This window comes from Trachymyrmex cornetzi, unplaced genomic scaffold (assembly GCF_001594075.2).
Source record: "Trachymyrmex cornetzi isolate Tcor2-1 unplaced genomic scaffold, Tcor1.1 scaffold92, whole genome shotgun sequence".
Taxonomy (NCBI): Eukaryota; Metazoa; Arthropoda; class Insecta; order Hymenoptera; family Formicidae; genus Trachymyrmex; species Trachymyrmex cornetzi.
Genome location: NW_017300267.1, coordinates 396,252 through 412,163, shown reverse-complemented (window position 1 = coordinate 412,163; position 15,912 = coordinate 396,252). Strand labels below are relative to the sequence as shown.

The window sequence follows — 15,912 nt, the reverse complement described above, 5'->3', positions numbered from 1 at the left end:
AAAGAAAAAAAGTAACGCAGTTACTAGTAAAGTTACCAAAAAAGTAACTTGTAACTGTAACTTCGTTACAAGTAACGAGTTACTTCCATTCCCTGATTTTTCCAATATTTTGCTGTAATTTGTTTAATTCAAAGAGATAATTTGATTTGAGTTAGTTCAATTTGGCATTAAAGTAATAAAATATACATCTTAAATTAAGTCGTTTTTTTTATAGTGCATATTTTATGTATATTTTGGTCTTTTTTAATACATATTTGCATGCATATTTTAACACTTTGATTATGCATATAATCCGATGTCTATTTATAACAAATATTTCAATAAAATCTTAAATTTTAATGCAATATTATGTAAATTGAATAATAAATTTTTCAAATATATCCAACTATGACAAATGCCACTTATGTATTTTAATTATATATATATACACGAGGTTGATAAAAAAATAAGCGAACTTTTAGAATTATTCGGTAACGGAGCGTCCTCGCGACGTGCGATTTGCAGCATTACAATCGTGCGATTTGCAGCATTATAATCTTCCGAATAACTGGCTTTTTTAAAATTGTTTACATCTCGTTTAATTTCAGAGTTATTGCTATTTGAGTGCAACAGTATTCGTGGCGATTTTCGTCTCAAAATGAATTTTTGCAATTTTTGTCTCAAGGTGAAACAATCAACCATCAGTACTACGATGGCGTTTTAAAAATTGCGCGAAAAAATTCACAAAAAGAGACCACAGTTGTGGCGAAACAACTCGTGGTTCCTTCACCATGACAATGCGCCTGCCCACTCAGCCTTGTCAATTCGCAAGTTTTGTGCTAAAAATCAGACGACTGTCCTCTCCCAGCCTCCTCAGACCTTGCGCTCCCTGCGACTTTTTCTTCTTGTTCCCAAAATAAAAATTCAGTTCGAGGCGAAAATCGCCACGAACACTAAAACACGTTGCACTCAAATAGCAATAACTCTGAAACTAAACGAGATGTAAACAATTTTTTAAAAGCCAGTTACTCGGAAGATTATAACGATTGTATTGCTGCAAATCGCAAGTCGCTAGGACGCTCCGTTGTCGAATAATTCAAAAAATTCGCTTATTTTTTTATCAGACCTCGTATATATATATATATATAACCAATCAATATAGCGAACTTTCGTAATATAAACTTTTATATAATACTTTTAATAAAACGTCATTCAGGAAAACCGACAAAAAGAAAAAAAACACGGTTTATCCGCATTTTATCGTCGGTTATAACGCAAACCGTTAAGTACATTACTAGCAGTTCATTTCAATGTCTTTCTTCATTAATATTCACAAACTTCACTTATTCCTCACTAAATAAAAAAACCTGGCAAATATTCACGATACGAAAAATTTACGTCAAGAAGGAAATTAAGCGATCTTTTTCGCTCAATAAAAATAAAGATAGAAATCAGAAAAACGCGCTTATAAAAAATCGCAATTATTATAAAGTCAATTAAAACTTATGAGAGTACGTTGTAATGTCCTCATAATTACTCATCTCCCTTTCGTCTTTCACCGGAGCCAATTACACAGAAAACATGAGGCATTTCGCGCACGTACATTAACGCGAATGCAAATTGCAAATGTTTACACTTAAAATGCACGATCATTGCAAAACGATCATTTACTCGCGCGTGTAAATATGGAATTATTTAAAAGAGACTAACAAAGAAAGCGAATTAATTTAACCCCATTATTTGCAAGTAGAGTAAATATGGTTTCGCAAATTTCAAAAGATATTCATTTCGAAAATTATACGAAGTAATTTAGAATAAAAATGATCTTAAGTGCTGTGTGTGTGTGTTATATATATGTATATACATATATATGGGGCATTCCATCTCAAGTGTGCCACCCGTGAACTTTTGGATTTTTGATTTGGCTGAAATTTTGATATAATTCCTATCGGAAGAAGCTACCATGATTTTTTCAAATTTTTTTATCAACATAATCATGTGAGATATGAATTTTTTTCAAAATTCACAGTTCCAATTTTTGAATGCGTATAATAACTTTGCAAAAAATAATCCAAATAAAATATTTTTTTTTAATTGTTTGTTTTTTCTCTACTTTTCAAAACAAAATTATCAAAAAAATTTCAAAAGTAAAAACAATTTTTAGTTTTTTAAAAAAAAATTTAATGTATCATACTTTCAAAAATTGATGATTTTTTGCTTCAAACTAAAAAAAATTTTTATTTTAATTTTTGGAAATTTTTGTGATATTCTTTTTTTTTTAAGTAAAGAAAAAACAAACAATTAAAAAAAGTTTTATTTTAATTATTTTTCGCAAAGTTATAGGCATTCGGAAATTGGAACTGCGAATTTTGAAAAAAATTTATATCATAACTATGTTGATAAAAAATTTGAAAAAAATCATGGTAGCTTGTTCGATGAGTACTTTAATATATCAAAATTTCAGCCAAATCAAAAATTCAAAGGTTCACGGGCACACTTAGGATGGAATGCTCCATATATATACACAGCATATGTGTGTATATACATATATCAATGCGTATTTAATAATCTTTAATTTTTGTCAAACTTATTTTATATAATAGAGAAATATGCAAAAATTAAAATTAATGTTTCAACTTTTCTCTTAATTCACAATCTATTTCGATTGATAAAGGATCATATTCAAACGTCACCAAAATTGAATTTCAGATAAATTGAATAAAATTTTAATGTTGTAATTCCATACATGTTAAATCAAACTTGTTTAATATATTATTAACGAAGTCTTTAATAGTATAGAAATTTGCTTATTTCTTCAAAACACTACACGTTTCTTGCAAAAACAATGTTAAAATAATGAACTGTTTTTAGACTTTAGAAACTAGCTGTAATTAAAAAATTGTTTATTTTCCTGTGAGTTGAGTATCAGTACATTCCTCGCCCTGATGAAGTGAACGGCGAAGTTCACGAAACGTTGGCATTAGAATGGATAAAAACATGGCAAAAAAAACCTGCAAACCTTCCGAGTACCTTTGAAAATAATACCGTGAAAGCCTAAAAAGCTTTTTATGGGTTGTGTTTATTGACACTTTTGATAAGCGTGAAAAAAAAACATCAAAATTTTATCCAATTTGATCGAAATTCAATAAAATTAAGCAGAATTACAATTGCGTAATTCATCTATGATATAATTTTTTCCAACGGAGAGAACAACGCAAAGTTAAAAAAATAAATCTTGCAATATTTATTTGCGATATTATAAGATTTCCTTGTAGAGACGAGGAAAATATTTTAATTCAGTTATCTCTTTCAAAAAGTTTTCTTATTTATCTGGTATTCTATACGAACACTTTATGTGAAGTTAATAATTAGACGCAATTGAAGCTTTGATGCAACATCAGAAGAGCTCGCAGAAAGTTTAAAAATAAATAGAAAATTAATATAGATAGAATTTTGTCATAAATTTTAAATGTATGTATTATGCGTAAATTATCAACAAATTAATAGTATGAATCAATTAAACATCAAAAATGAAAATATTTTAATATTGAAAAAAAGTTAAAGAACATGGAAGTAAAATAAAATTCGAAATATTACCTCTTTGGATCATCCTTCATATCGAAACCATCTATCTTTAGGATATTCCATTCGTCTCTCGGTCCCTTAGAATAACTAAAGGAAACCTGGAAAACAAAAAAAAAGAATAGTTTAATTCAATAAATCACAAAAGCTTTTTATCAACAGAAAAAATTGTATATTAGAAGAAACTATGTAACGTCACTGATATGATGTTAAGAGCGACATCGTTTATTTGATGTATTATATATACATGTGTGTGTATTAGTTTCTGCGAAATCTGATACCAGTAATATACTGGTGATGAAAAAGAATACTTTTTGTATCAGCGCTTTGCTTACGCTGATCATACAATCACTTACACATAATTTGATCTTCACGCATGTATTATATTACAATTAGCTAATAATTTATAAATAATTTATTGTAAAAAACCGCGAATTTAAAAAACAAAAATAATTTCTAACATATCAAATATACGATAGGTAATAGGTTTAAAAATGAGATTTTTATTCTGAATAAAATAATTTAATTTCGATGAAATTTTAATCGAATTTTTAAAAATGATATTAATAAATGTCAAAATTAAGTCTTCTCCCTCTCTCTCCTACTCCTCTCCCTTTTCGATTTCTTCTATTATTACGTATATTCATGATGCAGCATATACATGCGTTCCACATAAAGGAGAACGTAATGTATAGGCCCAATTTAATAGACACTTATCGATAAAAAAATTGACAAATTGACAAATCATATATTTTTAGCGTGTGAACTAATACTAAACGGAAATCATACGATTAAATAATGACTATTATATTTTGTGAAATAAAACAGAGATAGTGCTCCGGGTGGTCTGATCCGTGGGCTTCAAATCATCCTATTATTGTATCATTATTTATCATCATGCTATTTATTGCGACCATTATATGCCCAGAATACGTAACAGACATTAACATTGATTATTTCTATCTTGAATTATAGTAACAAATCATTCTGCAGACAGATAAATTATAGTAGATATTCGAATATCATTAAAGTGATGTTTGTGAAATTAGTACGGCGTCTTACTAATGTTAAAAAAAACAATGATAGTTCCGATAGCATTTTTTTATGGTTCTACCGATTGACCAAAATTAAAAAATGTTTTTTTAATACCAAGAAATTAAAAATTTTTTAAATGCTGTACTAACTTAACGTTCCAGTATGCGCAAGGCACACTTATTATACCTCTGAAGTACCAAATGATATTCAACAGTTGTTAAATGTGCTCGTTAATTTTAAGCTAAATTTATTATTATGTAACGTTTCAAGCCGAAATTCCAACGACTAATAATTTTTATACAGTTTTTAACATCCATATTCCACGGAAACTGAACTATAGTCAAATGTGTTAAAAGTTATCAGCACGATACTTTGCTATGGAATACGGTTATTCAAAATTATATAAAAACTATTAATTATACAAATTTTATCCTGAAACATCATTTAATAATAAATATAGATTAAATTTAACGAAAAAACTTAACAGATGTTTTAATATTCGTAGCATCTACTTGATACTTTAAAAGGAGGATTGTGCTAGAATGTAAAGCACAGCATTTTTATATTTGTGAAAAATGCTGTTGGAACTAACATCATTTTTTAATAATAGAATGCCCTGCTAATTTTACAGAACATGGATCTGTTAACACAACTTTCTATTAATATAAAATAAATAATAACAGGTCCAGTAACACTTTTCATAGTTTTACGGTTCTTTATAAAAATAAAGAGTTCCGAATTTTGTCTAAAAATAATTTAAAAACAAAAATTGAAAAAGTAGCAGTTGGAACTGTGTTTGAAAATGATTACAGAGCATACAATTCTGCTAGAACCAGAAATATCGTTAGAATTGTGATAAATTACAGCACAACACTTTTTTCCAAATATTGCCTTTTACATTTAAAGTCTATTAAAATTGGTAATTGTTAAAATTTTGTTTTCAAATCACATATGTTGGTACAACTTGAGTAATACTAACGGGAATTATAACCAAAAATGGAAATATTTTTCTTTTTCTTTTTCTTTTTTGTACTTTAGAGAAGTGCTATGCTAGAATCATAAAGTTAGCATGTTATATTTCCAATTTTTATTTTTTTTAGAGTAAAAAATGCAGAACTGTTTTTTTTATCTTGATAAACAACTACAGAATTATGAAAAGTGCTACTGAGACTATCTTTTTTTTATATATTAATAGAATAGTGTGCTAACTTTACAAATCTGTTGAAATGGACTTCTTAATTTAATGATTAAAGTTCAAAAATTTGATTGACCAAGTCAATAAAAAAGAAATTAATTACATGAAAAATCAGCAACAACTATCTACTGTAATGCGTCTCAACACCACCTAAATAGAGATCACAAATCAAATTCCATCATATAGTTACCAAATGCTTAATTAAAGTATACTAAAAAAAAATATGAGAAAAATTGTCTCCAAAATAATCTCTAAAATATAAAATTCTCTTATTCAAAATAGAATTTAGAAAGAAAAGAATGTTGAAATTACCTGTTCATGGAAAGTATCCTTGCTTAGGAACTTCATCGGCTCCAAGTGTGAGTGGAACTGTTCCACCACAGTGAGCTGTTTTTTCAGAAGATACTCGATGATGTACCCCATCGTTACATCATCTGGCAACCTAATTCTGTCGCCAACAGTGATAAACTTTCCTCCACTGAAACAGATATAATAATGTCGACGATTATTCGCGCGATCGGTCACAAGATCTCGAAAAGTTATTACAAAAATATCCACGTGCTCGATCAGAAAAGTTAGCGATTTCGTTTACGGTTAGATTATTATGAATTATTTTCGGCTTACCATCGCTTTACGCTGGAGATATACCTAATATTTGCCTGTTCTATAATTTTCTATGTAACGACACATGATGGCATCTCTATTGTTACATAGAAAAGATTACTTGTATCAATGAATACTGCGGCAATCAATACTGCCGGCATTTGTCACATTCCAGGAAATGTCTTCGACTTTCTCGATTTTGTTAATAATTAGAATCTCCTTAATGTTGAGAATCCTCACAAACGCATTCTATTAAGTATGCACTCTATGAAATAAATGATAAATATACAAGTGTGAAAATAATACAAGGTCAACCGACGCTCACCAACGCTGACTAACGCCGAATGATGCAAGGTCAACCGATGCTGACAGCTGACTGACGCCATGACGCCAACCACGGGGGGGGGGGGCTCGCAGGTGCGATTGAAAGGTTAGGATATGAGTTTCGTTTCTCCACCCCGCGACATCCCCTATGCCGAACCACCGAATGATGAAAGACCGGCGAATTGCTTTTTTCGACATATCCAGAATCAATTGCCATTTTGAAATTTCAAAATTAACGGATCTGAGGACCAATCATAGGACGCGTTAAAACCGGACAAAGCTGCAAGCCTGTTCGATGAGCCATTGAATGTGATTGGTTAGATCTATAAGTGACTCTGCGAGAAGGCTAGCTGTTTTGTATACCTTCCAATAAGCGACATAGTGCGACACAGAGATCATATCATCTTCATTTAACATTTGCAAACAACAAGGATATAATGATCCATTTTGTCACACCGTCATTTGTGTCGCTTGTTGGAAGATACATTTTTTTGTCAACTTGAACGCTCCTATATTCAACAAACAGACCGATCGAATTTGTTTGACATAGGAATTCAACAAAAATGGAGCTTTTGTGTAATATATCAGACTAATTTGAATCCTTATTCTAAAAGTAAAAATCTGTTCAATACATATTTAATGGTTGCTTGCACAACAATTACTACATGTGACTATAAATTTTATCTTTTAGATTGTGGAAATATGAAGTTTGTTTGCGTTGCTTGAAATCCCCCAAAAAATTTAAAAATGAAATAAATATATATTTAGGCAGTGGAGAGAGAGAGAGAGAGAGAAAGCGAGTGAGTGCAAAAAGTGTAAACAACCCGAACAGACTTGCGAACGAAAGCCGTGGCGTCGTAACAGTAGAATCCACAGATAGGGATTCTAATGAGATGACGAAAGAGACCTCGCGTGGTCATGTGAGGTACTTTTATACTGACTGCTGACTGCTGCTATCTGATGATGATTGGAGAAACTATTTTCTCGAATACTTCAAAGATATCAGAAAGTTTACCTAATGGCAATGGATGAAAACACGGTAATAATCCGCAAACCTCTTCTGTGATATTTTTGAAGATAATACCCGTGAAAGCCCAAAAAGCGTTGTTTTCTCGAATATTACTTTCAGAAATATTTAGAAAGTAACTTTTTTTAATTTTTAATCACAATTTTTTATCTTACCCTGAGTTTCTATTTCTGTTTTTTTCTTTTATAAAAAGTTATTAATTATGAAAAAATGTTTACTTTTATAACTTTAAATAATTTTAGAGGACTTATTTCATAAAAATTTTTTATCTCAAATCTAAATAAATATTTTATAAAAGAATTCCTTAAAAAATGTAGAAAAAAATATTTTCATATATATAATTTTTATTCTAATAAATGTCTGCATTAAACTAAAGACTCAAGCATCGTAAAACCAAAAAACATTATAAAATCTATACCATGCAACTCTTCTTAAGGAGGAGCGGATGTAGGTAAGATAATATCGTCAAGAGACAAAATCCTGATGATCGAAAATCTAATAACCGTTGTTACACAAGATATAGAAAATTAACCAGGCCATTTTAAACTTTGTTACTTCGATCTTCCAACGTTCTTTGTTCAGATATAAAAATGTATAGATATCCACGAGTTTTTTTTTCAACTAATGCGTTTAACGATAATTCATACCTTGTAGCCACACTTATTTCGTAATATTCTTCCATTTAATTACTTTATACTTAATAAAAAACGATTAACAAAAATTTCAAAACAAATCTTCTTTCTCCCTTTAGTACAATTATGAAACAGTAATATTAGAACAAACTAATTAAATCAACGAAAAAATCTATTCAACTTTTTAAATAATAATTGTATACTTAAACGTAAATTATAAATAAATATTTTCAGTAAATTAATTCTTTACTTGATACAATTGAGCTAATTGCTAATTTTACAATATGTATTTTTTAGCTGAAGAAACTATAGAGAGAAAAAAATTAATTAGTTGTAATTAATAATTACAAAAATTGTTTTAGCACGATAAATAAATCAAATATAAAATCAAACATAATGTATTACTTAAATGTGCAAATAAATTATTATAAATGTAATAACTCTTGGTATGGTGATATACAATTAAAAATGTAATAAAATACATGCATTTTAAGAAATATTGTTTTTTTACATGCACAGTTATTATTATTATTATATAATATTTCTAGTATTTTCAATCAACATCAAAATAGCTACTAATTATTAATTTTATTAAAAACGCTGTGATGTATATACGAATGTAATTTATCGATGTCGCTCGACCGTTCAACGTCTGCTTACGGGCATCTGCTACATGAAATAATTACCGGCCACTACCCCCGTTGCATATGAAGTAATTAACTCATTCCCATGGCGCCACGCACCTTATGTGTTCGAGCGCCCGCAGAAGCACGATGGTCCCCCGGTCTTCGCTAACCCCTTTCGCGACGGTCGTTCATCCGCGCGCAACGAATTATGGGGGAAAAAAAGTCGGAGACACGTCACGGAACCTCAGGACAGGGTCCCCGGCGGGAATAAATTACCGGCCCTATGCACCACCCTGAAAGTCACGCGATGCCAGCTAAGGTCCTTAAGTCCTTCGCGTGGCACTCGTCACGCATGCACGATTAAGGTCGGCCGGAAACGCGGCGGCAGAACGCTGCTGTCCTGATGCGAAAGTTGCTCTCAGGTATGGAAGGAGGAGTGTATACAAGTACGGCGAAGATTGTCGCAAAAAAGGATACCACTCCCTTCAAAAAAAAAGGGGGGGGGGATAATTGGCTTGACCAGAATCAGGGTGGGATCGTGAAACAAGACCAATCATATAGTGTCCATCATGTAGTTCTCTCATGTCTATGCAACCATAGATACACGATGCCTGGCAACTCGATCATTCGACATTCCCATAGATAACTCGCCAATAATCGTACGAGATTGACCATTACGTGTACGAAGCGTTAACGTTCATTTCTCACCGTCATATACTTCATTAATCTTAGCATTAATCAAAGCAGACGCTAGAGCACGAATGTGTTCTGTCTAGCCATCGCGCGCGAAGTAACGATCACTTTTCACCCAATAACGTGCTCGTGTCCGATCGTTACTCTTCTTTATAATCTAGAATATTTACTGGCTTCTCTTCGTCGGAGCTCTCGCGCGACGAAGAAAAGAGAAAGGCGCAGAAATGAAACCCGTGGTTTTGGTGCGCGTGACGTGAACGTTTAATTACGCCGACGACGGTGGCGACGACAATCGCAACAAGAAGACCGGAGCTTTAATTCGGCTGCATTCCGCTCATGTAGATTAAGTCAGAGTGGGAGACGCACCTGCTGCTCGTAACTGCTGTTGCTGTTGCGCGATCGCTACCGCTTCTCCGCTTCAAACTGGTCGGTCCGCATTAAAGCCGACCTCCCTTCGCATTTATTAAGCATGCTTGCTACCAACACGCGATACACGGCTCTGTAGTAACGAATTTCCATCGATTAATCCGTTATTAATTCGCGTTATTAATAGAACCCGATCCACCGTTGAACATTGTATCGTATAGTTATCGATACCATTAGCAATGACGACGATGATAATAGGTCTGTTCGACTTGCTTATACTTTTTATACTCAGCATCTTCGTTTTCTCTCTTTTCAGCGTCAAATATATACACAGAAAAAAAGGTTTCTCTCTCTCTTTGTGGATTTAGTATTCCTATTTATTTGACTAAAATTTGTTTTATTGAAACAACATATGCTTGTACGAAATATTATTTGTTTGAATACAAATTTTGTTGTTTTATTCGAGAAATCTCTATTGCTTGACAGAAATAACATTATTATTTGAAGTAATATCTTTCAATTAAATAATATATTATTTTATTACAATGAATACAAACAATGAAACAAATTATTTATTTGAACATGGCAAAATATATTCATATGGTAGAGGTTAGGTTATACCATGTAAATAATTGCTTTCTTAGAATAATCATTACATTTTTTGACCGAAAATATGGAAACAATAGCTTATACGTCTAACAACAGGTAAACGAGTAGTGCTATGTGTTACATCAATTATGTTTGTGCCGTACAGTTGATCACGCGAATACTGAAGATAGATATTATCTGTTCAAACAAATAATGTATTTAAGACAAAGATATACATTGTTTCAAATTCAAACAATCGCACTTACTGATTCAAATATTGGTTTGTTTGGACCATTCCCAATAACAAATTTATTTGGATATAATAAAATTTATTACATTCAAAGAAATCTTTTTCTCTGTGTACCCATTTCATTTTAAGTGTAAAAAATGTAAAAAAAGTGTAAGCAAGTCGAACCAAGACCAATTGGTTTATTTACTATATAACCGATCATGATATAGATAACGTGTGCGCACGCGAACGAGATTTACGCACGACCGATCGCGAAACAGTTTTCCAATCGTGTCAATCACCACCTCGTAACGCGAACACGTAATCTCCATTAGGGAACGCGGAACCGATTCTCCTAACTGCTGTATCACGCTGATAACCCTTGTTTAGGAATGCTAGACGCTTTCTTCGGTTATCGTTGAACTTCCGAACGATATTGTGTCGAATGAAATTAACGTGAATCAGCACGTACGTAGTCTACCTGCAAAAGCCCTGCAACAGGTGGTCGCAATGTCTTGTCTTGAAAGAGAGACACCGATTCGCACGAATCGATGGAAATTTCGACAGGCGAAGAGTCTATGGCTGGCCGCGAGCGCGAGGCGAGAGATGCACGATCCACGACGGACATAAATCGTGCCAATTAGAGGCGACGGCAGGTAGTCACAACTTCGGTGACCAAACCCCGTATATATATTGACCAGTAACTTTACGTGAGAGAAAGGAGGAGAGTGCCAGACATGTGAAAGAACACGAACAGACAAATGTCTCAAAGGGGCACCGCCGTCGCGGCCCGAAGATACACGAAAGACTTTTGGGAATGGGAAACACGTTCGGTATGTTAGGATAAGACAAGAAGAAATTCCTAAATATCGGGAGCGACTAAATTAGAACTAAAGATTTCACTTTATAATTAGTAAACAAACATGTAATTGTATTATTCCAAGATAGGATATATCCTATCTTATATATATATATATACACGATATATAAACACGAGTGATACTTGGTTTTTCGATATGCTAAAGCTTCGTGTGTTACGTACATCAACTTTTACGTTGGACCCGAATTCCTTGGATCAAGTATTCGAAATTAGCTCTAAATTGTAAATTTTATTCATCTTGAATACCTTTGAAAAGTGATGAAGCCTTGTATTCCGATTCTGTTTGATTCGATTCCATTCGATATGTCTTTGCGGTATTCGTTGGGGTTTAGTTCAATATACTCTATTAAATTCATAATATCAAATTATACTCAATTTGAGTTATTTTGACTACAACAATGGAATTAAACAATGTAACTCAAGAAAATATATTAAATTTGACTCAAATTTACTTCACTATTTACTAAATACATATATTATAAACGACGTTTACTTTGAAACTAACTACAGAAATGAATTAATTTACATTTTGAAACACATGAAAATTAAAAATAACAAAATGCTATTTAATTCAAAGGGTTGAGGATTACTCCTTTGATATCTAACAGTATATACGAATTGATTGTTTATTACCGGTGATTCCAGTTCGAAGGACCAAATTTAACTGTCGTATTTATAGTTAATCGAATCTTCTTGTTTTTTGAGTAATATGAAAATTGGTTAACTTTTCGACGATCAATTATAATATATAGATATACTTCTGATAACTTATTATGAGACATGTTGTCTCGTCAAGTGCTTAAAGCTAACTCCTCATTCTCAGCTCAGGTATTCTCTCTCAGGTATTTCACCATGAGGTATCCGCGATACGATTGCCAAATATACTAGCGTTATCTGTCGCAGGAATTTATATTCTATCCATCGATTATTTTAGGACGGTATTCATAGTCCGTTCTTATTTCAAGACTGTCTGTGATGTCTTAAGACGCTAATACGGCCTTCTGATTGCTTCGTGACTTCTTAAGATTGTACTTAAGACGATCTTGAATATAAGATCTGACTATGAATATCGGCCTTAAAGATCATGGCACATAGAAAAATTTAAAACGTAAGACTTAAGAAATAAGCGAATTGACCAATCACGGTAAAAATCCTAACCTAACCATGTTGATTTTCTTATTGCTTAAGTCTTACGTCGTAAGTTTTTTTATGATGTGTCATGGCCTTAATATTTCGCATTCAATAATTCGATAATTCCAACATAGAATAAAGATATTATAAAATATAGAAATTCAATTTAAAATTAATAAATCTGGAATAATCACGTAGAAATCACGATGAGAATCCGTTGGAATCGCTATTATAGTTAATCCTGTTTGAAAACTAGATCTTTCGGTTGGCTTAAGTTATAGAAACTCTGGCGATATGCCCTCTGACGATGCGGATCACCGCATTCTCATTTGTTAAGACGACCATCGGATACATAATCCGACATCTCTCGGAGCCGTTGAATGTGCGGAACCAGAAATACGCTTCTTAGGCTAGGTCGTGTACGACCTGCATACATTTGCGATGCAACGAGAGCCTCTCAACCGGCAGAATGGATGGAGGAAGAGAAGGAAAAGGGAGGCAGTGCAGGTGTGCTTGGCAGGATAAAATAAGGTAACGACGAAATGAAGCACTCGCGATGCGAGACTTACTACGTCGACATAATGCTCTTTGACAGAGGACCTCTATCCAACACTTTTTCAAACAGTTTGACGTTTCCGTCGTGTACGTCTTCTAATTAACAAGTTCTTTATTAACGAGAGTGATTCCGCATGGAAAGGAGAAAATGATCATGTTTATTGCGGAGAATTCGCTCGCTTAAAAAAATTGGACAATTTGCATCTCCGATAATAAGGTGCATTTATTTCGTAAATGGCGCGATACGACTTTTATTAATAAAATTTAATTTAATGTGCGTGTCGAAACCGGATAACAGCCACCAATGATTCAATCGATCTTTAAATTAATGTAAATTAAAAAATATTTTACTTTATATAAATTTATATGAAATAATTTAATATACATACAATTATATTTAGTATAATTTAGTATAATTGAATGTACCTAATTATATTAAACGAATTAGATAAATTAACTTTTCAGTTTTGTCATTAACAATAAATAAGAGAAGATTCTTCTGTTAAGCTTCAAAATTTTTATATTTTTATCTGAAAGAGGTCGACAAGTAGTGCTTAGTAAAGGATTAAATCCTTGGTCATTAAAAACTCGTTTCATAAATCTCGTAAATATTTTAGCATCGAGCTTAAGAAAATCCTCCTGGCCGGTTTTGTCGAAATTACTCTCTGCGCAATATTCTCACGCTTCACGACGAGATAACTCGTCGAAAGTCTCAACCGGCTGTCCAATTAACGGCGATCCTGTTCTACGCAAAGCGCTCGGAAGTGGCGTGTTTAATTAACGTTTTCCAGTACCCCTATGATCGCGACCGCCTAGACACGTAGCCGAAAAAGAGAGCGGGAGAAAAAAGTCTGAAGAGAAGGGCGAGAGTAGAATGGAGCGAGAGAAGAACCGAGAGGGCTAGAGGAATCGCACTCATTAGCGAATACCATCGGCGGATTCTCGAATCTGTGCCTGTCGTACCCGCCGTTTCTCTCCACTGTGGTCACCGGGTCCTTTTTAATTGGGCAGATTAGTCCCGAATTCGCGTACACATACCCGCTTCCACCCCGTCGTTCGTCACCCGCCATCCTTTCGGCACACCGCCGTCACGGAATATCGGTCTCGTTAAAATACCTGGCGGCAACGAAATCGAATTTTCGGGGTTATAAGGAAAAAGAATCAGGGACGTGGTACGCGAGAGGAGTGAGTCTCGCCTCCTTGAAGACGACGTGTCCTTGATGCTTTTCGTCGTTGTTTGTTCGAATTTCGATGGCGAAAGATACTCGAACACGCGATGCGAAGTTCGAGGAATAACTCTCTTGATTGGCGTTCTTTTGTCGCCAGTGATTTAAAAAATTTCTGTACTCATCTTGTTAATCGAACGAAAAAATAATAGCGATATTAAATTACAAGAATCATAGATTAACTTCTATTTTCTCGTTATATAATTATATATTAATCAACTTGTGCAAAAGAATATTAATTTTCTAAAATCATTTAGCGAGGCTCAATAGATTTACAAAAATTAGTTGGCCTGAGATTTTCAATTTCAAAATTTGAATTTGACACATAAGCAAATGTTAGTCATAATTGTTAATTCATTACTCTAATCTCGAATTTATTGCTCACAAACTTAATCGAAAATTAATAAATACGTTAATAAGTTAAAATTAAAAGTACATATTGTTTTATCATTATGCTAATTATCATTTCAAAACCAAATAAGAAACAAACTCAAAAGATTACCGAAGAAACATGCTCGAATAAAAAGTTCGTTATTGATTTATAAAATTTCTTTAATAATTGAAAAACGGTCCACTATTTCAATAAATTTTACACTTATCTGCATGCCATCATTGTAATATACAGATATAATTTGCATATGAATATGAATTAAAAACAAGTATCTATATTTTCGATGTGTCGGCACGTTTTCATATTCAAACTTGTCTATCGTAAATAAAGGGTTTATATTCCACGTCTTTCTGCAACGTTGCGTTAATACGTTTCAACTTGCAAAATAGCACTCGATTGAAAGCCGCTGGTTGAAAGAGCGTTTTATTGATCGTCAAATACGCGTACCCGCATATACACTTGTAGGTTGTCGATCGGATAGAACAAATTTATAAACCCTCTTACTTTGTACTTTATAGCACGCAGTATTAAACACGATTGATATCGATTTTCATGAAACATGCTTCTATATATATATACACACACACACACACATATATATATATATGTGTGTGTGTATACATACGGAATTAAAAGAAAAGCGTATTACTTGATCTCCATAACTATTATATACACTGTTAGAAATATTCTTAAATTTCATTAACTTTTAAGTTACATAATTGAATTTAATTTGAATTTAATTTCATAACATTACATTAAATCTAATGTATCTGTAACTAAAAAGTATATTTATATACATGTACATAAAATTTAATGCATTTTTCATGAAAATTTATGAAATTTAATGTAC

General features: G+C 32.6%; 1 protein-coding gene across 1 annotated transcript in view; it reads right to left on the bottom strand.

The window, feature by feature from the left end:
• Window positions 1-15,912, bottom strand: part of fng (Fringe glycosyltransferase) — a 119,353-nt gene that overhangs the window by 2,885 nt on the left and 100,556 nt on the right. Inside the window, exons 7-8 of the mRNA XM_018520563.1 lie at window positions 6,104-6,269; window positions 3,577-3,662 (exon numbers count right to left, since the gene is read on the bottom strand). Coding sequence (XP_018376065.1) covers window positions 3,577-3,662; window positions 6,104-6,269 — 252 coding nt within the window. The remainder of the gene's footprint in view (window positions 1-3,576; window positions 3,663-6,103; window positions 6,270-15,912) is intronic.